This window comes from Petromyzon marinus, chromosome 35, assembly GCF_048934315.1.
Source record: "Petromyzon marinus isolate PM22_M1 ecotype Great Lakes invasive population chromosome 35, UKy_Petmar_22M1.pri1.0, whole genome shotgun sequence".
Lineage (NCBI taxonomy): Eukaryota > Metazoa > Chordata > Hyperoartia > Petromyzontiformes > Petromyzontidae > Petromyzon > Petromyzon marinus.
Window position 1 is genome coordinate 11,717,880 of NC_133701.1, and position 26,118 is coordinate 11,743,997.

At 45.2% G+C, this 26,118-nt stretch overlaps 1 protein-coding gene across 3 annotated transcripts in view; it reads left to right on the top strand.

Annotated features, from left to right (window-relative positions):
- LOC116948952 (cyclin-dependent kinase inhibitor 2A-like) overlaps positions 1-22,255 on the top strand; it is a 41,451-nt gene extending 19,196 nt beyond the window's left edge. For 2 of the 3 annotated variants that reach the window (XM_076071924.1, XM_076071925.1), the window contains exons 2-3: positions 4,384-4,631; positions 17,059-22,255. In XM_076071924.1, the coding sequence (XP_075928039.1) occupies positions 4,509-4,631; positions 17,059-17,346 (411 nt within the window). In that variant the 5' untranslated portion in view covers positions 4,384-4,508 and the 3' untranslated portion in view covers positions 17,347-22,255. Of the gene's footprint in view, positions 1-4,383; positions 4,632-4,964; positions 5,718-17,058 lie in introns of those variants that run through there. The other variant, XR_012946000.1, reaches the window with a different exon arrangement.
- The last annotated feature ends 3,863 nt before the right edge of the window (positions 22,256-26,118 follow it).

The following is a 26,118-nucleotide window of genomic DNA, read 5'->3' on the forward strand; positions in this document are numbered from 1 at the left end:
TACATTATTTTGTGATGACATATGGGAGGGTAGTTGCAACAATATAAAGTTCTCTGAACCCATACATGAACAAGCTTAACGAAAGATCCAGTGATCTTTGATGGTTATTATTACACGCGATATGTAAGTCAATAGCCTAGCTTCCTCGTACAAGTATGTCTGTCCCTCCACGTGCTCGTGTGCTTTACACATCCCGGCTATCACAAAGACCTGCTTGGGAGTTTCAATACAAGCACAAACTCTGCCATTCAGTGTCTCATCAGCAGTCTGGCTCACTCGAATCCTTGCAAGTGAACTTCCAGATGTTTGTCGGCAAGGGACGTCTATAATAAATAATACACAACACAAAAGAATTATACTCTTTGGTTCTATTGGGTAAAGTCACGTAGGTGAAAATAAAATAACAAAAAATCCCGACGTTTCGGCCACAACACAAGCGGCCTTTTCACCTACGTGACTTTACCCAATAGAACCAAAGAGTATGGATCCTAGCAGTCACGAAAGCTTTAAATCTAGAACAAAAGAATTACCCACCCTTATACTCGCCTTCTCTGTTATCTTATATTCACGCTCACATTACTTGTTTGAATATATGTTATCGTGTGTATGCTTTTCAAAAACTGTAAAATAAATACGTAATAAAATCGAATTATCAATCAATACAACTATTTAAGTGAGTAGACATATTTGTACGTCTGTCCCACCACATTGTGTTGTAAATTATCGTTTTGTTTCGAAACGTTTCTTAAAGAGAGGGTCCTTGCCTATAAACATCCGGCACTTCAACAGTGATTCAAGGAAAGCTCACTGCTGATGAGGCACTGTGTGTGTCGAAAACGGTCCAGAGTTTGCTTGTATTGAACCAATTTTGCTGAAATGATACACTCCTAGCAGGTCTTGTGATTGACGGGAAGTGTAGAACGCACGCTTACGCGGAGGGACAGACTTACGAAGGATGCGTAATCGTACTTGGTGTATACAGTATATACACGACTATAACGTGAGTGTGTCAAAACCGGATGTGGCCTCTAACCTGGCTGTTGGGGAAAGTGCCTTGAGCGCTTACCAGTTGGCTGTCACCCATCCAAGTGTAGCAACATAGCGCTGACTGTTGTATAGCAGCAGCAACTGCAGGTGGACGCTTGGCGCACACCCCGTTGAGCATATACACGGGTGTGTGTGCTGGCAGGGCGGAGGAACTGGGGCAAGGGTCCCGGTAGACCTCGTGGGGAATCCCTGGAACCCTCTGTGGGTTCGAGAAGGGAGGCGCGGCTAGGGCAGAGCCAAGCCGCGCAGAGGGGAATATAAGCAGCAGAGAGTGAGAGCTCCAGGCTGCCGGTTCTGGGAGTGGACTCGTCTCGTCATCGCTGTCGTCGTCGCCGCCTTCGTGGCTACCGCCTTCACCCGGGCATTGCGCGGCCAGACAGTAGTTGGCTGTCTCGGTCGACGCCGTAGGTGCAACGCGGGCAGGGTCGTGTCTAGGCCGGGCTGTACGGCAGCGTGGTCGTGAGAGAGGGGGTGCCGGAGTTGGTGGCATGAACACAACAATAAAAGGGGAGGACGGTGTCTCCTGCAACTACCTCGTCTCCGACTGTGTTTGCGACGCACGCCACTCGCACACACACAAGCCTCGAGCAGAAGGAAGAAGAGGCCTACATTTGGTGTCAGAAGTGGGTTATTAAAAAACCCACTTGTAGTGTCGTCGGGGCGAGGATGGCGAGACGGCCATCCCTCCGACAGTCCCGGCACTCGGGATCCCGGTTACAAAGCCCGTGACTGCTGGGCAGCGGAAGAGCCGCCGCAGATTGGCGTGACAGCTGCTACGCAAAATTTGTGGGGTGCGAAGGGAGAGCGGCTGGATGTCGATGGCCGGAGTGGCTACGCAAGGAGGCGGGAGCGGCTACACTTCGACGGAGAGAGAGCTGCTGGGCGTCGACGGCGCGAGCGCATCGAAGGCAAGAGCACCTGTGCGACGATGGAGAGAGCAGCTGAGCATCGACGGCGGGAGCAGCTACGCAAGATGGCGGGAGCGGCTGCGCATCGACGGCGATAACGGTTGTACGTCAATAGGGACAGAGCGGCCCAGCGTCAACGGTGAGAGTGGCTACGCCAGGTGGCGGAAGTGCCTGAGCATCAACGGAGAGAGAGGCTGCACGTCGACGGAGAGAGAGCGACTGCACTTTGACGGAGAGAACGGGTGCTGCACATCAACGGAGAGAGAGAGTGGGAGCTGCACGTCGACGGGGGGAGCAGCTGAGATTTTCCCGTGGTCAAGCGCCGACCAAGCAGCATGGCGGAGGACCGCCACGTGGAGAGGGGCGCAGGCCAGCAGGAGGCGCGTACCCCAGGGAATGTCGCGGAGGAGAGTGGGGAAAAATTAAACGGGAGCTTCCGTCGGAGCGGGAGCAAGGGGCTCCAGACGGGGGACCGCGCACATGGTGGGCCCCATTTTGTTGCCAGAGGACCTCCCGTGGCTGGCGGGTGCCATTTTGAAGCGAGCACCATTTTGAGGCGAGCACGGGAGCGTGCGGAAGAGGTGCGAAGAGTGACAGAGCTGCAAGAAGCTGCTCCTGATCTGGCACGGGAGGCTTGCACAAGATTCCTCAAGAGGATGGAGGACGAGACGCTCTATACCTTCCGGGCAGCGCTGCTGGTGCTGGTACATGAGGCATACTCACTTTTGGGTGACGGGGCGCTCGACCTTCGAGTGGTGGAGAGGCTGCGGGAGCTGGCAAGAAAATTGAGGGTTGCCCTGCCCTCCGCCATCAGCACAGAAATTTCATCCTATATGGTGGTCAGGAAGATACAGGTCTTCGAGGAGAAACAGCAGCGGGCAAGGTGGGAGGCCACGACATGGAGCCTGCAATATATGGTGGCGGCGGTGGGGGGCCAGGGGGCTCAAGCAACAACATCCTCGCGGGAGGACCCACGGCGGGGACAGCTCCCTCTGCCCTGGGGACCCACGCCCAAGTGCTTCATGTGTGGGCGGTCGGGCCACACTGCTGTGGAGTGTCAGGGTGACGAGTAACCACTTGCAAAGTCACCCGTGCTCGCTGGGCCACCGGACCGGGTCTTGGGGGCCTACCGAGACCGCCAAGTTGCGAGGTCTCGCGGACCGGATTTGAGCGGGCGCTGCCGAGCGGTGAGATGCCACGCCCTTTGAGCCGAGGACTCCGTCTCCATCATCTCTTGGCCCTCTGGGTTCCAGAGGTGCAGGACCCCGCTGAGAAGGGGGTGACCGGCGCCATGGACTGGATCACGTGAGCTATGTCCCGGGAAGAGGGGACTCTCCCTCGCACTGAGAGGGGGTCTGAGGGTGAGGGGGTGTTGGGGCTAAGGGTCTGGGTTAAAGGGAAATTGAGGTGTATCGGTTGCGGGCGGGTGTCGCGTTGTGTGGGGAGTATCGACGACTTGTGGATGAGGGGCCTGGGGGAGAGTTGCCGATTCGCGGACGGGGGCGCCGTGCTGCAGAGTTGCTGATTTGCGAGATCGGGGACGTTGCATTGGGGTGAGTGTTGGATTGTTATCGGGGGGGCACCGGGGAGTAGTGAGATGTGTTGTTGATTGCGGGGGACGTCGCGGTTGTAACGGGATTGTGGGGAAGTTTTTATCTCTGTATTGACAGCCGGGGACGGCTGTTTTTTGAACCGGGGGGGGGGGGGGGGGGGGCGGTGATGTAGTGACATAGCACTGACTGTTGTACAGCAACTGCAAGTGAACACTTAGCACACATGCCATTGAGCATATACATGGTTGTGCCGGCAGGGCGGAGGAACTGGGGCAAGGGTCACGGTAGACCTCGTGGGGAAACCCCTAGAACCCTCTGGTGGGTTCGAGAAGGGAGGCGTGGCTAGGGCAGAGCCAAGCCGCGCCGAGGGGAATATGAGCAGCAGGCTGCCGGTTCTGGGAGTGGACTCGTCTCATCGTCACTGTCGTCGCCGCCGCCTTCGTCGCTACCGCCTTCGCCTGGGCATTGTGAGGCCGGACAGTAGTTGGCTGTCTCGGTCGACGCCGTCGGTGCAACGCGGGCAGGGTCGTGTCTAGGCCGGGCTGTATGGTAGCGTGGTTGTGGGAGAGGGGGGGGCGGAGTTGGTGGTGTGAACACAATAAAAGGGGAGGACGGTGCCTCCTGCGACGATCTCGTCTCCGACTGAGTGTGTGTGCAACGCACGCCACCCGCGCACACACACACAAGCCTCGAGCAGAAGGAAAAAGACCTACGACACTACACAAGTACTCTGCAGCTTCCAGGGTCTGATAACATCGGGATCACAGCACATTCCGGGTGACTTTGTCATTTGTTTGAAATTCATTAATCATGGTTCAGTTTTTTGCCCTAATCCTCAAACCCCGGGGTCGGGGTTGCTGTTTTATATATTTCAGGAACGTAGATCCGGACAGCTGCAGCTAAAATTAAGCACTGGTCACAGGCCGAAGACTGTATAACCCAAAAATCACAGGTATCATCTTCGTCAGCATCGTTGTTGCCGCCGCTGCTGCTTCTTCTGATGGAGCCCATTGAAGAACTCAGCAAGGCTGCGGCGCTGGGTAAAACGGTAGAAGTGGAGCTACTTCTGGCGCGGGGAGTGAATCCTAATGGCACCAACAGCTGCGGCAGAACGCCCATCCAGGTATGTGTCGCACGACGAGTCCCCATCATCAACAGAGGTGCACGCACCCAGCTAAAATATTTCAGAGGGTTACACCACAAAGCCACTGTTTGAAAGATGAGACTCATCCTCGGCTCGTCGAGTCCTCGCCTGGTTAAAAGAACAGACACTTCACCGTTTTTGCCATCATCGTCTCATAATCCGTGGGTCACCAAAGCTAAAATAAAAATCGTGATGAACAAATAATGAAGGGGAAAATAAATCCATTACATTGGCATACATTTTAAATCCATTCATATGCATGGATTGTGGCTTTCTAACGTGTGTTTGTCCTTGGATATATCTCATTTGCAGGTAATGGTGTTATGTTCCAATACACACGAGCTCACGCTACACGTAATTATGTCACGGTGAGAACGCATGACAAGGATGATTTCATTTAGATGGTAAGTGAAAACTTGCAGTTGCTCTCGGATTGGATTGAGGTCCAGTGGAGAGATCAGAGGATTTGGATGAGTTTGCTTTGTGGTTTACCAATACAATGTGGGCGAGTCCCTCACCCAGCAGTGAATTGACAAAGAGCCGTATCTTACATAAAAAAATATTTTTCTTTACATTTCCTGTAATACAATTTTTAAACCATTTCAGCAGTACATGTACCCTCAACGCCCCATAGGCACAATACCCAACCACACTGGAACAATAGGAATGGTTGTTCACAAGAGTTGCTGTAAATGAATAAAATACATTTCCAATGTACCCGTGTCACGCCATGGCCAATAACTCTCACAGTTGCAACCATTGCACAATACGCATTGGGTTTCGCGCAAATGTGCAATCGTCCTATTTGACATCAGATGGAAACTGGACTGAGGCCCTGTGCTCGTTGTGGCTCCTGTGCCCACTCTGATAAAGCCTCACGAAATACTCGTGAAATTAATGTACGTTTCACTTCTTTTAGCACCGTTCATAGCCAACCATGCGAATCAGATGTGTATTTAACATGAAATGCATATCAAGAATTTAAGCATAATTACGTCATTACAATTTCACGTTCATGAAAACATCTCAGATTGTGTTTGTCGTATAACGGCCGTCTAAAATATCGGGGGGGGGGGGGTAGGGGTGCAGTGATGGAGCGGCGATGGGGATATTTTACCATACTTCACGCTGGTGAGAGAAGGCTTGGTGAAGGAGGGAACGAGATGAGGACAGGGTTCAAATAACCACTCACCAGGTGATGTTGTTAACTGTGGTTGGTAATCGAACTCGGTAACATCGCCGGGGTTCACAAGGCACGGTAAGCCAACCAGAAATACCACCACTCCCCCCTCTATCCAAACAAAACCGTGAATATGATGCCTGTGTGATTGTCTCCTTTCAAGTCTCTTGCGTATGGCAGCAATAGCCACGACGGGAGGTCTTCATGAGAGTTCGTGTAGCTTTGCTATTCCTCCTCCGTTGAAGGAGCGTCGACTACAATGGGTTACAAGACGCTCAGTTGCAATGATGCTGATGCTCAGCCAGTTTGATTCAATGCTGTCAGCCCGGTCACCAGTGACTTCCCATACGCTTCACGTGATGGGCGCAAGTTTGTATCATGCTAGACTTGCCGCTGACTGATGCGTGCTGCGTCGTGAGGTTGGAAATGCCAGGTAGCGTTGCTGCTATTCTAGGCAGGGTTAATTTTTTTTTTATAAACGACGTTACCAGTTACGAATAATTACAATCAAAATGTCTCGTACAGCAAACCTCGCCAAACGCGGTTTTAACGAATGCGTGTTTCGGCCGTACAGCTTCATGAGGTCTGTTTTCTGTAACAGGTCCTGTTTCACCTCTACGCGGTTTGATGTTGCTAAGTTTGTTGCTAACATAGGATAGGCTTGCATGAGGTGGGAGTGCTGCATCCGTTTGAGGGTTTATTTACCATGTGTGTCTTTTTTTTCGTGATAATGTAACACGTACCTGACACGCTCACGCACAACGCAAATGTTCACACACATTGCCGCATGCATCTAGACGTCCACTCGTTGAGGACGTTATTCATACGGACGCCTATATGGAAAATAATTAACGTTCAAGTGACAGTGTTAGGGGCGAGCGTCGGGCTGGCAATTTAGTGTCAGGGGAGAGAGCGTTGGGCGTGAGTGCCGCGGTGCGGGAAGAGGAATGGAGACAGTGTTCATAGTTCCATTTCACAGTTCCATTTATTTGGTATAGCCCTGTGAGCCATTCGGCTCTTGAATCGGGTGCAACCGCAGCAAACAAAAAACAAAGACATGAACATGTTTTTGTGTTGGGGTGAAATGGAGAGCGACTCGGCATCCTTTGTTACAATGACAAGGTGGGTAATCGTGTAGAATTAGTTAAACAAAGAGGGAGGGAGTCATAATTTCGGACCCAGGAATGCAACTCTATTTTTACCATAAGGTCTATTATTTGTCAAACGCGGTTGTGCCCAACACGGAATTTCCCAGTAACATAACTCCAGCGTTCAGCAAGCTTTACCTGGTATCCTTTTCCTGTATTTATAATCGTAAATGACAATTTGTTTTATTTCTTTGTATTTTGTCGACTTGTCACGTATACGGAATATGGGTAGTAAGTTTTAAAAGGTACTGTGTAAGAGACATTTTCACCCGTGGGAGTGAATTGTGTTCAAATAACCCCCCAATAACCCGCACAACGCACAGAGACACTCATTCAGCAGTGGTTTGACCAAGTTTGCTGTGCATGTACCTTATATAAAATGTGTTAACATAATCGGAATGTCCGTGATATTTCGAAGCGTAAAACTGTACTTTGTAAGATTTTGTAATAACGCATTAATTTATTTAAAGTTTAAATAAGTATTTTGATTCACGTAAAATGTTACAATAACAGTTACAATTGAAGCAATTGGGGGCACCCCGGGGTCCCATCACTGCCCCGGGGTGGGAAAAACCGCGTAGCGACACGAGTCTTGCCTTACCGACAACAAAACTAGCGTCAATCGATTGGCCTCGTCGAGAGCTACTCGGGGCACTAAGTTTCGTAAAAAGTTGAAAAATTACATAAACACGTTAAATTCATTCTTTGGTTCTTTCGGTAAAGTCACGTAGAAATAGAAAATAATAAATTACATAATATCATACGACGTTTTGATTGCAAAGCAAGCAATCATCATCAGGTACAAATGAAAGAGAAACAAACCTAGTGAACTTAGAAATATAATGCAACACAGCGCAGAAAGTCGGCTGACACAGCAGTCAACACCCTACCTGGTTGATTACGTCCAAGAACCGGAGACATACACAGACACACAAGTGGAAAGAGTTAACACAGAGACACAGAGAGAGAGACACACACGCATGGGCACACAGAGAAACAACGTCTCTGTGTCGAGGCCTTAAATAGCTAGAGAGGAGGTACAGAGAGAGGGGGGGCGGTTAGAAGAATTAGCATGTCAATGGGAGATCCCACAATGAGAGCTCCACCGCCAACGCTGAGGAGAGACAGAGACGGAGGCAACACTAAATCAAACTAACTTAGTAAAATTTGGAAATGTAATGTAATGCGACACAGAGTCGGTCAACACACAATCAACACATGGCCTGGTCGATTACGCCACTCCAAAGATTGCTCAATTAGAAGTTAAGTGTGAAAATTTGGGAGAGAGACAAGGCACAGACATGGAGACACAAAGACAGACACACAAGCAGAGAGAGACAACGAGACACAGAAATTTGGGAGAGAGACAAGGCACAGACATGGAGACACAAAGACAGACACACAAGCAGAGAGAGACAACAACGAGACACAGAGAGAGGAAAAAACAAACTTAAAACCTCCCCGTAGAGGTGGTTTAAACTTTATTTGATGCTTTCGTGACTGCAGGAATTATTCTTCGGTTCTTTCGGTAAAGTCACGTAGAAATAGAAAATAATAAATTACATAATACGTTAAATTCACTGCGGAGGCGGGCTCGCCTTGGCAAAGAAGCTGAGGATCGACTGCTGACCGGAGGGCGTCGTCGCCGCGCGCGACTGCGGCGGACGCCCCCTGGGCTTACGTTTAGCCGGTGGGGTGGCGCCCATCGTGTTGATCGCCGCCTGCTGGCGCTTGTTGGCGCGAGTCTGGGCGGGCGGCGCGTTGCTGTCGGGATCACGAGTGGGCGGACTGAAAAATAATAATTATTGACCTGATTTTTGCGGGACCCCGGGGTCTCGCCAAATGATTCAATTAGCACACCCACCCGCTCGTGTGCTGTGCCAGTCTTCATCGGTGCTCACTAAACAGCACTTGCCGCAACAGTATGTTAACGGCTATACGGGGGATCTTTGTCTTTGTATAACTTGTACACATCGTCCATAATAGAGGGTTTTTTTGGGTTAGATCGCGTAAATATAAAAATATGTCGTTAAAACCCACCACCACCCGACACAGCCAACTAGTTAGGGTTGTCACTTAAACAGAACATGCCAATTCGTCACTAGTACAGCACACCGGGTGTGTTGGAGAGCCAAGCCGCAACATTTACAATCCGAGTACGACGTTTCGCCAGTAATTACAACTAGCTTCATCAGGCGACAGCCAGATTTGTGGAGAAGTCCTCCTGTTTCGTTCCTTATATAGAGGCGTAGATGTGGTGACCACGCTTCTGCGCTCTTGGGCAATGTGGGGGGGGGGGGATTAATGAGTCACATTGTATTATGCGTATATGTATGACTACAGAACTCTTAGAGCTTATGTCCAGTTCGGTCGCTGGAACATTTAATTGTATTAAAGATTGTGTACTCGTAGACCCCGGGTGTCGGCATACACGCAACGATGGATGTAGCCATGGTGGCCAGATGTTAACTACCTCGCCTGGTATACAGGAGTTCGTGGGTTTGATCCCGGACCCTCCTGTATATTTGGAGTTTGGATGTCTCGCTCTCTACCCTGGGGTCCCGTGGATTTTTCTCTCCACATTTAGAAACATGAATTCAGAGCGTTTGGCTGCTATAAATGTCCACACAATAAGCCACTTCGTTGAGCTATTATATGTGTCCAGGTCGCTTTTGAAAAAGAGCTACGTAGCTCAGTGGGCCTTACCTGGTAAAATAAAAAATATCATGTTATATCTGAGCCAGACTGCTCATGATGTATGCGCTTATCGTCCGTCCGTCTCTCTAAACTGGTTTATATATTCATTCTTTATGCGATCTAGATAACCCAAGCGATATGTACTGTACTGTGCTTGACCCATTAACTATACAGTACAAGTTAATACAAGTCATTTTTAACACTATAAACATCAGCAGCCATGCTCCGTCCACTGCTGGACTAAGGCCTCCACGAGCTTCCACCACACCACCGATTAGCACGGTTGGCTACGTACGGTGCGAAAGAAGTTCTACATACATCCTGCGATGTGATCATCCAACCCAGTACTTGCACATAAACTTGTTTCCTCGCTCCACCTTGGGTGGACCTAACCCGTTGCTTGCAATCCTTGGCTGCCACTGTTATTCTTGGCCATCGGTCATCTACTAGTAGGACGCGTCCTGCTCAAGCCCACCGTTGTATCTGTAAATATAACATTAATCATTAATTGTTGTGGTGAGATAGGCTCTCGCCATAGGAATCTTGATGGCCACAGCATAGCGATGCTACAATATATCTATTGTATCATGTAATGTTTGGCTATACTCGTATAATTATTTTTTCAACACATAGGCTTCCATGACCAATACGATTCGTAGTTGATGTTTTTGGTCAGATCGCTAAAGTGAAATTTGTATAAACCCTTCTCTACCTGACACAGCCAATGCATAAAGTAGTCATATGAACAAACGTGCAAATTTATCACTGCTGCAGCACACCGGTGTGTTGGAGAGCATCTCACAACATTCAACAATTGGGTAGACCGACGTTTCGTATGTATGTGAATTGAACTGCTTTCGCACCCTATGTGGCCAACCGTGCTAATTTGAGGTGCGGGGAAAGGACAACAAACTAAACACAAAAAGCAGTTTTGCAGAAATGAGTTTTCAAGAGTAACAGTCAGGATCATCAGGCAGTTGCCACAATTGTTAAAATGTCAGGGGAGCAGGACGTGATACTTGAGGTTAATTTGCATAAGTGATGTTAGCTAACAATACATTATGTTAGAGATGGTAATATCAATGTAAATACACTCTATGTGATGAAAAAAGTCAGTTAATTTTTGTGAGATATGGTAATATGATGTACACATTCACGTGGTGAACCTGGTAATGCATAGTTAATTAGTTATACTATATGGTTCGTAATGTTACAAAAATGCCGTATTAGTTTCAATTAAAGTAAACATACTTTGGGGGAACGCATACTCTGACACTCAAACTCGGGTCGCAGGGTTCTTAGTGTACTGTACTTACGACTGCACTGCCCATCCAATCAAAAACGGAACTCTTGGGCTCGTCTGGAATCAGAACCCGGGACCTCTCGCACCCAAATCGAGAATCATACCCCTGACCAACGAGCCACATATATACACACGTGCATGCACCAGAACACATACATACACGTACATTACAATGAGACTTAATGTCAATAGTTCATGGGATGACCTTTTGTTAATATAAAGCTGAGAAAGTAACACTAACTCAACAAATTCCCCAGATGGCATCAGGCACGAAACATTTTTTTATTATTTTGTTTAATTATTAATCCTAAAAATTGTGATTTTGGACATGACTTCTTCATTGGGCTTAAGAAACGCATTAATAATCACATGGCAACCTTGCTACAAACGTGCTTACATGGAGTGAAACTCACACAGCATTATTACTAACCAGTTCCTGTATCTAATTATGAGACCCAAGAAGGTTGAAACTGGTCCAGGATTTGCTTGCTTAACCAAATGCTGCTGGATAATATTGGTCTGGAAAGCTCATAGGCCGATGGACTATTTCTCATTTGGAGACATGGAAGTGAGTACTGCTTATATATCTGTATCTAAATCACGACGCTTGTGTGGCCCCTCCCACTCTGAATCACTCCCCTCTATCCTGTGAAAACAGACGCTGATATGTGCAGCATCGAGGTTCTCATGCAGCCTTCCTCCCTATCCTAATCATTCGTAACTCTTTGCTCCAATTTTTTCCATTCGTTGTCCTTTTTCTCTTATTTCCAACTCATTCTCTCTTCCTATCCGGTTACTTTTCCTTTTTCCAACATTAAAACCTCGACTTTGAAGCCCTTCTGGTGGCGGGCCAGGGATATGAAGCAAAAGTTGCGAGTAATGTTGTAATCCTCTACTACGTCTTGGAAGATGTGGGTGTTTATTTAATCAAGTACTTTAAAACTGTGAATACGGTAAGGTGCAAAAAATTAAGCACACATCACTCGTGACTGCCAAACAACACGCATACCACTCCACTCACCTACTACCTTGGATGCCATGAAATGGCTTACAATATTAAAATACAATTGCAGCCTGCTGCTGTTTTTTTCAAATGCAACTCGAAAGAAATAGACTACGTCTTGTGAACACGCGTGCTGTGATCATTGCCACAAAAGAGGTTACATTCTGAGTTATCAAATCACTTTTGAGGGTGAACATATCTCTGTTTGATATCAACGGGACTTGAGGTTATCTTTGAATGTCGCGAGTTTGTACAATAGTTTAAAATAGCCACCGGGAGGAACGGTGTAAAGTTTCCGTACAGTACAGTGTTGAGTCATCTACGCAGATGTGGGAAAGTGTGTACATGGGCAGCCTTGTTATTAAATTCCTTTTTTTACTTTTTTATTATCACTTAGCTACGCAGCTCTTTTTCAGAAGCGACCTGGGCCCAAATCACAGCTCAACGAAGTGGCTTATCGTGTGGAAATTTACAGCAGCCAAATCATCTAAACGCATGTTTCTAACCGCGGAGGAAAAAAACCGGGAAGACTCGGGAGAAAATCCACGCGACCACGGAGAGAGACACGCAAACTCCAAATATACAGGCGGCAGGGTCGGGGTTGAACCCACGACCTCCTGCACACCAGGCGAGGGAGATAACATCTCGCCATCGCAGGGATGGTCGAAGACAAGAGGACCACAATGCTCATGCAGCTGGCCTGTCCCGTCTTTCTCCAGCCGTGATCGTAACGGGAGAACAGGCGCTATGCACTTGTTCAGGAACTGCTCATTGATTAAACAAACATTTCACAGAAACGTTTTACTTATCTTTGTTGTTTGAAACTCGTGGTTTTCAGGCCTGCACTCTTCTGCTATAATGGGGGTATTCGGACTACAGCACCAACGTTCCACCCTGGTTCACTGTACCGGATAGCGTATGCATAATATTAATTCAGTCAAGTTATCGTTAGCCATGTTCACTCCACTGCTGAATGAAGGTCATCCAATGCCGCCACCAACTCTTACGATCCTGTGATGTAATAATTCACCCATCACGTGCGCATGAACTGATTTAATCACCACCATGAATGGTTTACTGTCCTTTCGGATGCGGTTCAAGTAATATTAAAGTGCTATCCATTCATTACAAAAAATGTTCTTTAATATTGTAAAATGTTACGTCATGTAAAATGGCACGGAATTTAATACATCCATATTTCAAATATTAATTTGGTTACTAACTTGGGGTTCCATGCATGATTGCCTTTTTTAATGTACAGTGCTGCTCTTTCACAGTAATGGTTAATCTTCTCATCAACCTCGTTTTTTATTCAATGGGAATATATTTCAATTACTGGGCGAAATTCATAAACTAACAAGATGATGTCTTAACACTGAATGCTAAGTGCATTTCTGATCTTATTGCAAATGCATTTAAAAACAGTTTGCCTAACCTTATACATTTAACCAAATATGCTTTAAAAAAACACCCATCAACATCCAGCTACAGCCTGCCCACTGGTGGATGAAGCACCCCCCAAGCCAAGTTACCTCCCAGTCTTGTAATGCAACAATCTCTCTGGCTCCTCCTGGACGAGATAAAACGTATCTACAACCCCGGTCGTGTAATATGTTTTTAAAATGGTCTGCATTTATGAGAAACGTATTATGAAAACTACAAAGCACGGTTGTAATTGACCAATTCAAAAAAAAACTTATTCAGATTATCTTCCACAGAGATATTTCCCTTTTAGACTAAGGAAAGCGATGTGAACCTTATGGCGGGACCCTGGGGTCCCATAAGCCCCGGGCTCTCGCATAAACAATGTAAACATATATATGTAAACATAATGTAAACATATATAATGTAAACATAATGTAAACAAAAACTTTGCTCTTCACCAATGTGTTTGAAGGATGGTGGCAAGTGTTGTGAAACTACGCCTTTAAAACTGCAGTACCTCTATTTACATACACTATCGAAAAAATAATTTACACCTCTCAATCATCGTGTTTCTCAGTGTGGATTGGTGAGCACACTTTGTAAACAGTACATAAAATAGTACGCGTTTTCAATGCGCTGTTATTGTAACAAGCGTTTGTACCAATGTTACTCTACAGAGTAGTGGGTCGCCACTCCTATCAGCATTGATACGAGCGGGATGTGGGGACTAGGGCTTAACCGCAAAAAAAAATCCTATCCGCACAGATGCATACGGACAAGTATCAAACGGGAGGAATTAACGGTACAATGCATCTCATCTGTTAAATATCTGCAGGTAATAGGACTGTCATCGATTGATCCTGACTGCAGACATTGGGAGCTCACAATAATGAGAGCGTTTTCACTGTATTATGCATACCGTTATGACAAATACAGGACTTGGGTCGTGTAGGCAGTTTTGAGCAGCCTTGGATATAAGACTCATGATGCTGCCCATACCCGAGCATGGAGTGCGTTCGTTCGTTCAGCTCTTCTGCGCATTCATCCTCGCTGATGCGCTTGGACACGACAACACAATGATCCACGCCAGGTGGGTAGCGGCGTTTATGTGCGCGGTGGGACCGAGTCGCCAAAAATAAGTTAGTAAATTACGATATTTTGCTTTGTTTATTCGGGGGTCCCGCCATAAGGTTCATATAGTAAATTTAGTTTTACACCTAGGATATTTGCGGCCAATATTCATAATAAAGGTTGTTGGGTCAGATCGCGATCTGACCCAAACACCTTTATTACATCTTTGGTTCTTTCGGTAAAGTCACGTAGAATGAGAATAAAATAAGACAACATTCTCACGACGTTTCGGCCACAACACAAGTAGCCTTCATCAGAGACGACAGTTCTGTTCTTTCACCTGATGAAGGCTACTTGTGTTGTGGCCGAAACGTCGTGAGAATTTTATTGTATTATTTTAATCTCATTCTACGTGGTGACTTTACCGAAAGAACCAAAGAAGGTGAATCCTTGCAGTCACGAAAGCTTTAAATCGAAACCTTTATTACAGTAAATTTACTCAATTTTATATATATATTACTAGCAGTCAGTGCCTCCTTTGGACGTAGCCAGCCAGCAAAACGTTAGTCTAATATAACTTGCCGCGCGCGCGTGCGTGCTACGGCGGAGGGTGGGTGGGGCGGGAGGTGCGTGACGTCAGCGGGCACTCTGCGTATCGCTGCCGCATGCGGGTGACATCACACGGATGTGACGTCACCGCTCACTTTGCCGGGCAATACATCCATGTCGTCATCATGGGACCTAGTATATCCGTGGCACAGGTTTTATGGGTTAGATCGCGTGAATGTATAAATGCGTCGTGAAACCCGCCACCACCCGACACAGCCAATTAGTAAGGTTTATTCACGTAAACAGGACATGCCAATTCGTTACTAGTACAACAGCGGTGTGTTGTCGAGCAAAGCCACAACATTTACAATCTTGAGTACGACGTTTCGCCAGTAATTACAACTAGCTTTATCAGGCGACAGCCAGATTTGTAGATAATCCTGTGTGCATATAAATGACGATGGTTGTCCATTGCCGGTCGGGTTAATTTATATGGTAATCACCGTGCATTATGCATGCGCATTATGTATTTGGGAGTATTCAATATTTCTTTGGTGTTTAGTCTCGTGCTGATCATTCGTCCTGTTTTCCCATAGCATTTGCCACAAGTGTAAATAATCTGGTAAACACCTGTTGATAGCTTCGGTAATACCTCTTTTGTACCAGATATTAATATCTGTATTTTATGTACCATGCCAAATCTGACTCGGTGGTTTTGTTTTCCAAACATCTGGCTAGTTTATCAGTTACATTGCGGGAGCTATGTAGGAAAAATAGGACTAATGATCAGCACGAGACTAAAAGAACATCATAGAAATATTAAATACTCTCCAATACAACTGTCGGCAGTGGCAGAACACGCGTGCCAAAAATAACACTAAATTGATTTTGATAATGTTGATGTTTTGTGCAAAACTAATTACAACTGGTCAAGACTAATTAGATAATCTATCGAAATTTGAGAGAGAAAAAAATACCATTCGGATAGCTACAGACTTAGTGCTGCTTGGAAGCAAATAAATCAAATAATACATTGTTTAAATGCATGCCTATTCAGGTCACCATACTTAAAGGGATTACCGTTTAACACGAACAGGTACGGCTATTTTAGTGCACACAATCGACAGGAGGTACAAGTCAATTCACTTGCACAATGCGCATGAATAATGCACACGGATTACCATATAAATAGCCCAACCGGCAAATGATACCCATTGTCATGTATATGCATTCATTAATCCACCCAAACTTCGCTCAAGAAGGGCTCACAAGTGATGTCATCACAACTACCCCTCTATCCAAGGAACGAAACAGGATTTCTCTACAAGTCTGGCTGTCGCCTGATGAAGCTAGTTGTAATTACTGGCGAAAAGTCGTACTCAGATTGTAAATGTTGTGGCTTAGCTGTACAACACACCGGTGTGCTGTACTAGTAACTAATTGATTGGCATGTTCTGTTTACGTGACAACCCTTACTAATTGGCTGTCTCGGGTGGTGGCGGGTTTAATTATACATTTATATATTTACGCGATCTAACACAAAAACACCTGTATTACAGATTGTAAATGTTCTGGCTTTGCTCTCCAACACACCGGTGTGCTGTACTAGTAACGAATAGCCATGTTCTGTTTAAGTGACAAACCTTACTAATTGTCTATGTCGGTGGTGGCAGGTTTAATGACACATTTCTATATTAACACGATCTAACCCAAAAACACCTGTATTATGGATTATATTGGTCTCGAAAGCCCACGTGTTAAACCAATATATTATATGTATGTATAACTTATTTTGCACTGTACGTAGCCAATCGTGCTAAACGACTCATTGTGCATTGCTGGGCGTTGTGGGTAATACATCTTGCAAATTACGGGTAATAACTAAATTGTGTGACCCCACATACAACATTTAAAAAAATGTTTCAGTCACATCGGCCTCTTGCCTCTTTGGCTTTCCAGGCCAACACCATCTAGAAAGCATATTGTTTAAGCAAGCACATGCATTGTTCCGTGTCCTCGTTCCCCACCAGGTGATGATGATGGGCAGTACTCCGGTGGCACGTGCGCTGCTGGCCGCCGGGGCTGACCCCGACGTTCGCGATGCGGTGCTGGGGCTCACCCCGGCGCACGACGCGGCTCGAGAGGGCTTTGTGGCCGTGCTGGCCGAGCTGCGTGCAGCCGGCGCGAGCCTCTGGCAGCGCGACAAGCTGGGCCGCACGCCCGCAGACCTGGCAGCAGCCGAGGGCCACCTCGACGTCGTCGATTTCATTAACTCCGCCGTCGATTTTGGCGCCGGGGACAACGGGATTAGGGGGTAGCGCTTTCATGCGCGCTTCCGCGGCCGTCTGGCAACGCTCTTGCTTTTCGGCTATTAGGAAGCCACTGGGAGCTACGCACTTGTAAATAAGCTAGATTGAGAAACTAATTTCTTTAGAACTGCTTTTTGTGTTTAGTTTGTCGTCTTTCATCCGCATCTCCGATTAGCACGGTTGGCTACGTAAGGTGCGAAAGAAGTTCAACATGCATCCGTAGCGGGTCAAGCAGCTTCGTAGTGTAACTTTGTTTAACGTGGGGGGCACGTACAACTAACATGCAAATAGGGGGCATGAGATAGTCACATTAACACCCAGGCATCGCACAGTATTCACATGCAGTCCCGTCTATTTTTTAGGTGACCGAATGTAGATTTTGTTTTGCAGGCCACACACGCACAAATTTCGATTTAATGCTTTCGTGACTGCAAGGATTCATCTTCTTTGGTTCTTTCGGTAAAGTCACGTAGAATGAGAATAAAATAATAAATTGATAAAATAAAATAACACAATAATATTCTCACGACGTTTCGGCCACAACACAAGCGGCCTTCATCAGTTTACAGAATCATCAGGTGAAGGCCGCTTGTGTTGTGGCCGAAACGTCGTGAGAATATTATTATTTTATCAATTTATTATTTTATTCTCACACACGCACAGTATTGTGTCTGCTGCCATCTAGTGGCACATTCTGGAACATCAAATATTGCATTTAACAACAAGCGATGCGCCCCGACCATTGTGAAACGCTTCGCCAAAAAATCGAAACTGACCAAGTTTACAGAATTAATATTTAAAAGTGCTTGGCTACAGGGTGACGTGCAGTTAAAAAAACACGGCTGCAAAAGGCCTAAACAGACTTTTAAAACATGGTAAACGCCAAACAAAATGAGAAAATTATCTGGAATTGTACTATCATGCATTCTGCTCTAGCTGTTAACCCCAATGTATAATGTACTGACATTTATTTGACATGACTATTGGAGTTTAACACGTAGGCTTTCGCTACCAATATTATTCAGAGGTTTTTGCGTTAGATCGCGTAAGTATGAATGTGTCGAAACCCTCCACCACCCGACACGGCCAATCAGTAAGGGATTTGTCACGTAAACAAAACGCCAAATAGTTACTACTTCAGCCCACCGGTGTGTTGAAGAGTGAATCCACAACATTTACAATACGACGTTTCGCTGGTAATTACATCCAGCATCATTGGGCGATTTGCTAGAATAGTGAAGTCATCCACCTGCCTCCGGTCTTAAATAGAGCAGCAGGACGACGTCATTACTGAACCCAATCAGATACAGAGATCAGAGGCGGAGGAGGGGGGTATTGTAATTATATAATAGATTAGTAATCAGTTAATTAGTATGTGTTTTCCCCTATGAGGAATTGTAATTATAATATGTATTACTTAATAAGACGCTTCCAGGCCACACTAAGCCTGTAGCTGTCGGAGCGGTGAAATTTTTTTATATTTCTCTTTATTTCAATGGATTCTCTAATTAGTCTTGGCCAGTAATAATTAGTTTCATATAACACTTCAACGTTATCAAAATCAATTGAGTGTCCTTGTTGGCAAGCATGTTCTGCAACTGCTGACAGTTGTGTTTGAGAGCACTTCATATTTATTTGGTGTTCTTTTTAGTCTTACGCTAATGTTATGTCCCATCTGTCCAATATAGCATTTACCGTATAAGTAATTTAAAATATTCTCAGCAGCTCTCCCGCTATATTTTTCACCTGATGACGATTGCTTGTGCTGCGATCGAAACGTCGTGATATGATTATTTTTATTGTTCTATCTACGTGGCTTTACCGAAAATCCCAAAGAATATGAATTCCTGCAGTCACGAAAGCTTTAAGTCAAGATTTTACAAGATACTAGTTTTAGAATTTTGTGTACCGTACCAAATCTTACTTTAATGTTTTGCTTTTGCAAAACATGGGCTAATGTATCAGTTACTCCTGAGATATATGGTATTTTAATTGTTTTGATAATCTGATCACTTTCAGCAGTATTGTTGTTCGTTATGGTGAGTTTTAATGTAATTTCTATATTCACTAAGGTTCCAGTTAATGAGTCACTTAAATTACTTGATACACTAGTAAATAAGACACGTTTACCAAAAGATATTCCAAAATTAGCTGACCATTGTCTAAACACTTATTTCTTATGGAGAGGTGATATTTTTTAAACAAAAGGAAGGAGCAGCAGTGGGCTCTCCTTTATCTCCTGCTATAGCGAATCTGTACATGGAAAACCTTGAAACAAGTTTACTTGCTTCAAGTACATTAAAACCAACTTTTTGGTTTCGATATGTTGATGACACTTTGGTTGTCTGGCCACATGGTAAAGATACACTTAATGAATTTCTAAATCATCTCAATGCACAAAACCCGGCCATCCAGTTCACCATGGAAATGTAGGTGAACAACACACTCCCCTTCCTAGATATTTTGCTTGGAAGCGGCCTAAACGGTAAAATAACACAGAGCGTCTTCCGCAAGGGAAGGCACACTGATGTCCATCTGAATGCAGATTCGCATCATCACCCAGCACAGAAATCCTCTCTCATCAAGACGCTCATACATCGGGCAAAAACAGTGTCAGATGGTGAAAGTCTAAGGAGAGAGATTAAACATGTTAAAGAAGCACTACGACTGAATGGCTACAATAATGCTCAAATTAACAGAGCATTGAATGCCAAACCAAGACCGAACAACAATACTGCTGAAAGTGATCAGGTTATCAAAACAATTAAAATACCATATATCTCAGGAGTAACTGACAAATTAGCATTAAAGTATGATTTGGTACGGTACACAAAATTCAAAAACTAGTATCTTGTACTAAAGATTAATTACCTAAGTTATCAACAGAAGGTGTGTATCGGATTAATTGCTTATCATGTGGTAAATGCTTTATTGGACAGACGGGACGTAACATTAGCGTAAGACTAAAAGAACACCAAAAAAATATGAAATACTCTCAAACACAACTGTTGGCAGTTGCATAACATGCTTACCAACAAGGACACTTGATTTTGATAACGTTGAAGTGTTATGTAAAACTAATTATTACTGGCCAAGACTAATGAGAGAATCCATTGAAATTGAGAGAAATACAAATAATTTTAACCGCTCTGACAGCTACAGGCTTAGTGTGGCCTGGAAGCATATTATTAAGTAATACATATTATAATTACAATTCCTTATAGGGAAAACATACTAATTACAATACTCCCCTCCTCCGCCTCTGATCTCTGCATCTGATTGGGTTCAGCGATGACGTCGTCCTGCTGCTCTATTTAAGACCGTAAGCAGGTGGATGGATTCACTATTCTAGCAAATAGCCCGATGATGCTGGATGTAATTACCAGCAAAACGGCGTACTCAGATTGTAAATGTTGTGGATTCACTCTTCAACACACTGGTGGGCTGAAGTAGTAACTATTAGGCGTTTTGTTTACATGACAAATCCTTTACTGATTGGATGTGTCAGGTGGTGGAGTGTTTTGATACTTATACTTACGCGATCTAACCCAAAATCCTCTATTATGACTATAGGAATTTACAATGAGGGCTGTGTCATTTTCTTCCATTGTCGAATGCCAGGTCCAATACCTGGATGATCATTAGCTGTGCAAACTGGTTGCGTGCAACTGAATGCCTTACGTGTGAACGTTTTTGCAACCATTTCCGAAAGCAATTGCACAACCAGTTGTATAAGGTAGAGACAAACTCCACTTTCAAGTATCGATATGCTCTGCAGTTTACAGTGATTGTCAATAAAGTGGGTTCTCAAGTCTAGTGAGCTGGAGTTCTCATCCCTGCCACTGGTAACTGGACATAATAAAAATCGCAATCAAGAATTTTTAATCTTGGATTGACTGATATTACGAATCATTTTAAATCAGGATTTGTCTGGGGAAGTCCTGTGAAAGAAAATCCCTTTTCGCAGACATTCTCAAACACGTGCGCTAAACTGCTTTGTGAGATTTTTTTTCGGATTCATCTCTTGACATGCCGAAAGCACAATTCAGGGAAGGAAAAAAAACCTCAGGAAAGGGGAGAAAAGGAAAATAATGCAAAAAGTTCCACAGGTTGAAATCACAACCCCACTCTGCACTACCGTCTCATAGTTATCTCGTTTGGGCCGAGGAATTCGATCATGGGTGCACCCAGGCTGTTAAACAATACAGTCTGTTCTCCTCTAACGTGGTAGTTGCGTTCCTGTAGAACACCACGTTTTGGAAAAATCCTGTTATTATAAATAGTAAAGGGTTAAAGCACAGTCTGCGATAACACGAAATGCGTACGCAGGCTGAACAAAGCATCTCGAAGCATCCAGCAGCACCCTAACGCCTTGTGTGATGCTGTGTTGAGGCAGCCGTACAACCACTTATTCCTACTCGCACGACATAGATCTGTGCACTTATCCAATTCGCATCCGCGTTGTAAAAATGTGTTCCCTAAAAACGTACATTCATCACGTTATATCCAATTCGCATTTTGAAACGTGTTAAAGGAGAACGCATTGTAATCACTTATTTATTCAGGAGAGCCGCACTGATTCCTGGGACAAGCTCTACGATGCTATATATATATGAAGATGTTTTCAGACAATTCATGATGTTATACAAGTGGCATGAACCGGAGCACCCAGAGAAAACCCCACACGCTCGAGGGGCTAATACTCCATCTCATTTCACGTGGAAGCAAAAGTCGATTCGTCAATTTGTTGTACTGCCTTCTCCTGGCGAGCCAGGGTATGGCACCACCTTGACGCCCACGGGGAAGCGCGTTTCACAACATGTGTGTGACTCCACTAACCCTCGACTCCACAGCGCTGGAGTACTCGGATGTTTACCGACGCACCTTTAAATTATTAATAAAGTATGAAGTCAATTAATTGCGTTTTACCGTTTCGTTTTTTTTAAATTAAGTTTTCAATTATTTGAATGGGTTGTTTGTTTTCCAGCTGTTGAAAGTGTGGTGATGTATTAGCTCTGTCCATCTTGTAACGTGGAGGGATATGATAACTCCTGTAAAACTCATCCAATGTTAACGAAAACGTAGATTAAGGTTGCATTATTAATATTATTATTGGGGACATACCCCATTGGAAACCCACCAAAGGGGTTGCCCAAAACTTGTGGATACACAAAACAGCTCAAAACTTGCTATTTAGAAAATAAAAGTTGAGTTGTGGCACAGGTAAAACCCATTAGGCAATAAATGCTGAGTTTCGATGAGGACCTAGAGCAAATAAAAAAATTGAACGAAACAAAAATAATTGTGTACGTGGTACAATGACTACTCGGTGATCGTTTATTTCTTGTATCGTATCTGTATTTGAAAACTTCCAGCAGTATTTGTTTTCGAGTATGAATCGTCATGTTAAAAATGGCTGTTTCCACACACATTCCCTGACGCGTGGTCGGGTTTTGGGTGCGTGTTCGGCATGATGTCCGACGTTTCGCTTCGCTCCTCCCCACAATGTCGGTGGGGAGCGAAGCAAACCGTCGGACATCATGCCTGGACCGCACACGGTACAACCCGAAAATACACATGGGAGAGCTATACAGCGACAGCCACCACACGAGTTGTAAACTTTTTCTCGATATGTTTGGCTTTCCACATTATTTATTTGCAGGTAAAGTATTTGTGCTTGCATGCGATAGCTTGGCGTGGTGACTTTGCCTTGTTCGTTCGCTAAGTTGTTGCGTGCTGACTCGCTTTACTCGTTATTCAAACATGCCATGCGGTGGCTGCGTGCTTTACTTTCAAATCACGAAGGTTGAGAAAGTGCGCATTGAAATAAAGTATTAAAAAAAATAAGAATAGGTTTTACCCTTTCTGGCAAATAAAACAGTTGTGTTAATATGTACAAACACCAAATAGACACCTTTTGCAAGGAATCAAGTTCGCATTAGCCACACCAGAGACAGCCTTCTTTAGGGCTGAGTCTCACCAGTGTCAGAGCAGAGAACACCAAAAGGCGAACACTACCTATTATTATTTTTCCATACTTTGATACTGGCAAAAAAAAGGTTCCATTTTGAAATAAAGTGTGACGCTTTACGGCTATTTCCAGGGGGGGAAAAAAAATCGCTGTTTAGGCGGGCAGGGTGGCAAAGGTGGTTTACACGTCTGCGCCGGCAGGAAATCCTGTTAGATTCGAACCAGGGGCGGCCCGAGACTAGCTGCCAGCAACTGGCGCCCGAGACGAAGCGTGCAATTGAGGCACCCACCCCCCAAACACCAAGGGCATATCTAGGCTGAGGTTTTTCATGAACTGGGAAACATTTTGCCGCTTTTTTCACTATAATGTTATTTAAGCGTTTTTTTTTACATAGATGCATAGTTATTCGGTTTGTCCGTCCGTCTGCCCAACCAATACATTGAGCATTTTTTAAATGAATTATAATTCATATTCCCTCTGTACGTGCACGGGAATTGAAATTACATCTTCGTTGATGTATTTTTTTACTCGAATTTGCAAACCTGTCGACCCCTTTTCAGTGCTTACCTTATTACAGACCAATTTAGACCTTATTGGTCACCCCGTGCCCTTATAAATGTCAACATTCATCCTACAAAGTCCCAGCACAAGGGAGAAACACAAACAAATAGTCAAAAAGTGCCCTATTTAAACGGATGTATGCCGTATGGACCTGAACAATCAATTTCCCTGTACAAGAATATGGGTAACCGTATGGGTTGACAGGTCAAGTGATTACTTGACACCTTGGGCGACCGCCTAGTTCACCTATATGGACGGTATCCCCTGGTTCGAACCCCGAATACGGACGCATTTCTTGCTTATACTCTTGCGTCTGACGGCAGTAATAAGTTCAGGGGCTAAATGCCAATGTGGAGGTCTGTTGGTCACGACGAGAGAGCCTCAGGAGAGACAGACAGTCCGTGTATCATGTGCTCGTGACTCACCCATAATGTGCTACGTACCTGGCGACCCGAGTTGGATTCCCAATCACGGCCAACACAATTGGCGAATATTTCAACTAATTTTGGACATCCCCTAGGTCGACTCAGCCTCAAATGAGTACCTCGTGTGATGTGTCACATCGCCAAAAGGGAGACGAAGGCGGCTGGGTGTGGTGCTAACCACCCACCTCGTGTGCCGTGCCAGCCTTCATAGGTGCCACTCGCTAACTTCACCTGCTCCAAGTCTGTTAAAGGCTATGCAGGGGAGTTCTGTCTTTGTACAGTATAACGGATTGGAGTTACAATTTCAGCGACGAAAATTGGTTCGGAAGAATTATTTTTTAAAATATTCATAATAACATTTAAGTCACGGAAACAGATGAACAAAACGCTCAAACTTGATTTTCTGCTCAAGTGAGCAGTTGAGCCGGTGATTTTATCCTGTTTACAGGTCTGAGTGAGTGGTGAATCATCCTCATTTCCACGTCGGGAGCGGATCCATCCACAGGTCAATAACTGTTGCGATCCCTACAAAGTGGTCCTCGGTTTACCCAGGAGGGTTCTCTGGGTTGAGCCAACCGCCCAATCATGATTTGAATTCTCAGCATTCCGATTGGGATACGCTCGTCCTCTCGCTGGCTGAGTCACTTGGCTGGATTGTCAGATCGCGTTTAATGTCTGAGCCGGCGAGCCAAAAAATATATCCGTACCCAGCAGCACAAATACAAAGATCCTCCGTATAGCCTTAACAGACTGCTGGGGCAAGTGCTGTAGCAGCACATCACATACTACCAGTCACGTACCTGCAATCTACCAGAAACCCCAAACGTTTACAGTGAGAAGAAATTAACTGTCTTGAGGCTGCCACATTTGCGGAACGATTTCCTTGGTATATCTGCAGGCAGCACTGTGTGTGTGGTGGACCTTGCTACTGTGGTGTTAGATTGTTGTGTCATTTTTCCCTCTGCATCACCACTGCTGCAGGATCTCATCGGTGATGCCGACATCGTGGACAATTGCTGATCACGTTTACTGCTGCCACTTTGTCATTTATCATTGTCATCTTCAGCCATCCCTCATGATCTTGCAATTGCAACAACCCACGCAGCACCAACCTGCTCTGCACACAAGTGAAGTCAAGTTATAATTAAGGGCTTTGGGTTACATTGAGTAAATATAAATGCGTCGTTAATCCCACCACCACCCGACACATTCACATTTACGCGATTTAACCCAAAAACCTTGATTATGAATAATATTGGTCGCGAAAGCCTACACGTTAAACCGAGTCGGGTCAAGTAAATGAAATGTTTTGTTGATATACGTGGCGCCTTACTGGCACAAATCAGCCACGCAAAGCGCCCATCATATTGCAACTCCAACTCAAGGTAAACATTCGAATCTTAACAATGACAAAAAAAATATATTTAAAAACCATCTCCAGTTGCATAAAATATTCAAATTGAAATGCAAGTTTGGGTTGTGAGTTAGTTTTTGTATACCAGTGCAAAGAGATGCGTTGTTGAGTTGTGACCTGCGAGTGGAGTGATGGAATCGAGTGTACGGACTGCTGCGGGCAGGCGTGGCACTGCAAATGAGAGACATCTGTCCCCTGGTCTCATCGTTCCATCTTGCCCACGGTGGACGTCTCAGGCGTGTTCCCTCTCTCGCTTCGAACTTCCTTATTGTGTTTCGTTTGCTGTCCCTTTCCCGCGCACCTCCGATTAGCGCGGTTGGCTACGTACGGTGCGAAAGAAGCGCACCATTGTCCGCCACTCCCTTGTTATTCTCTTGTTGTCCATCATAGAGGTCTTTGGGTGATTGGTT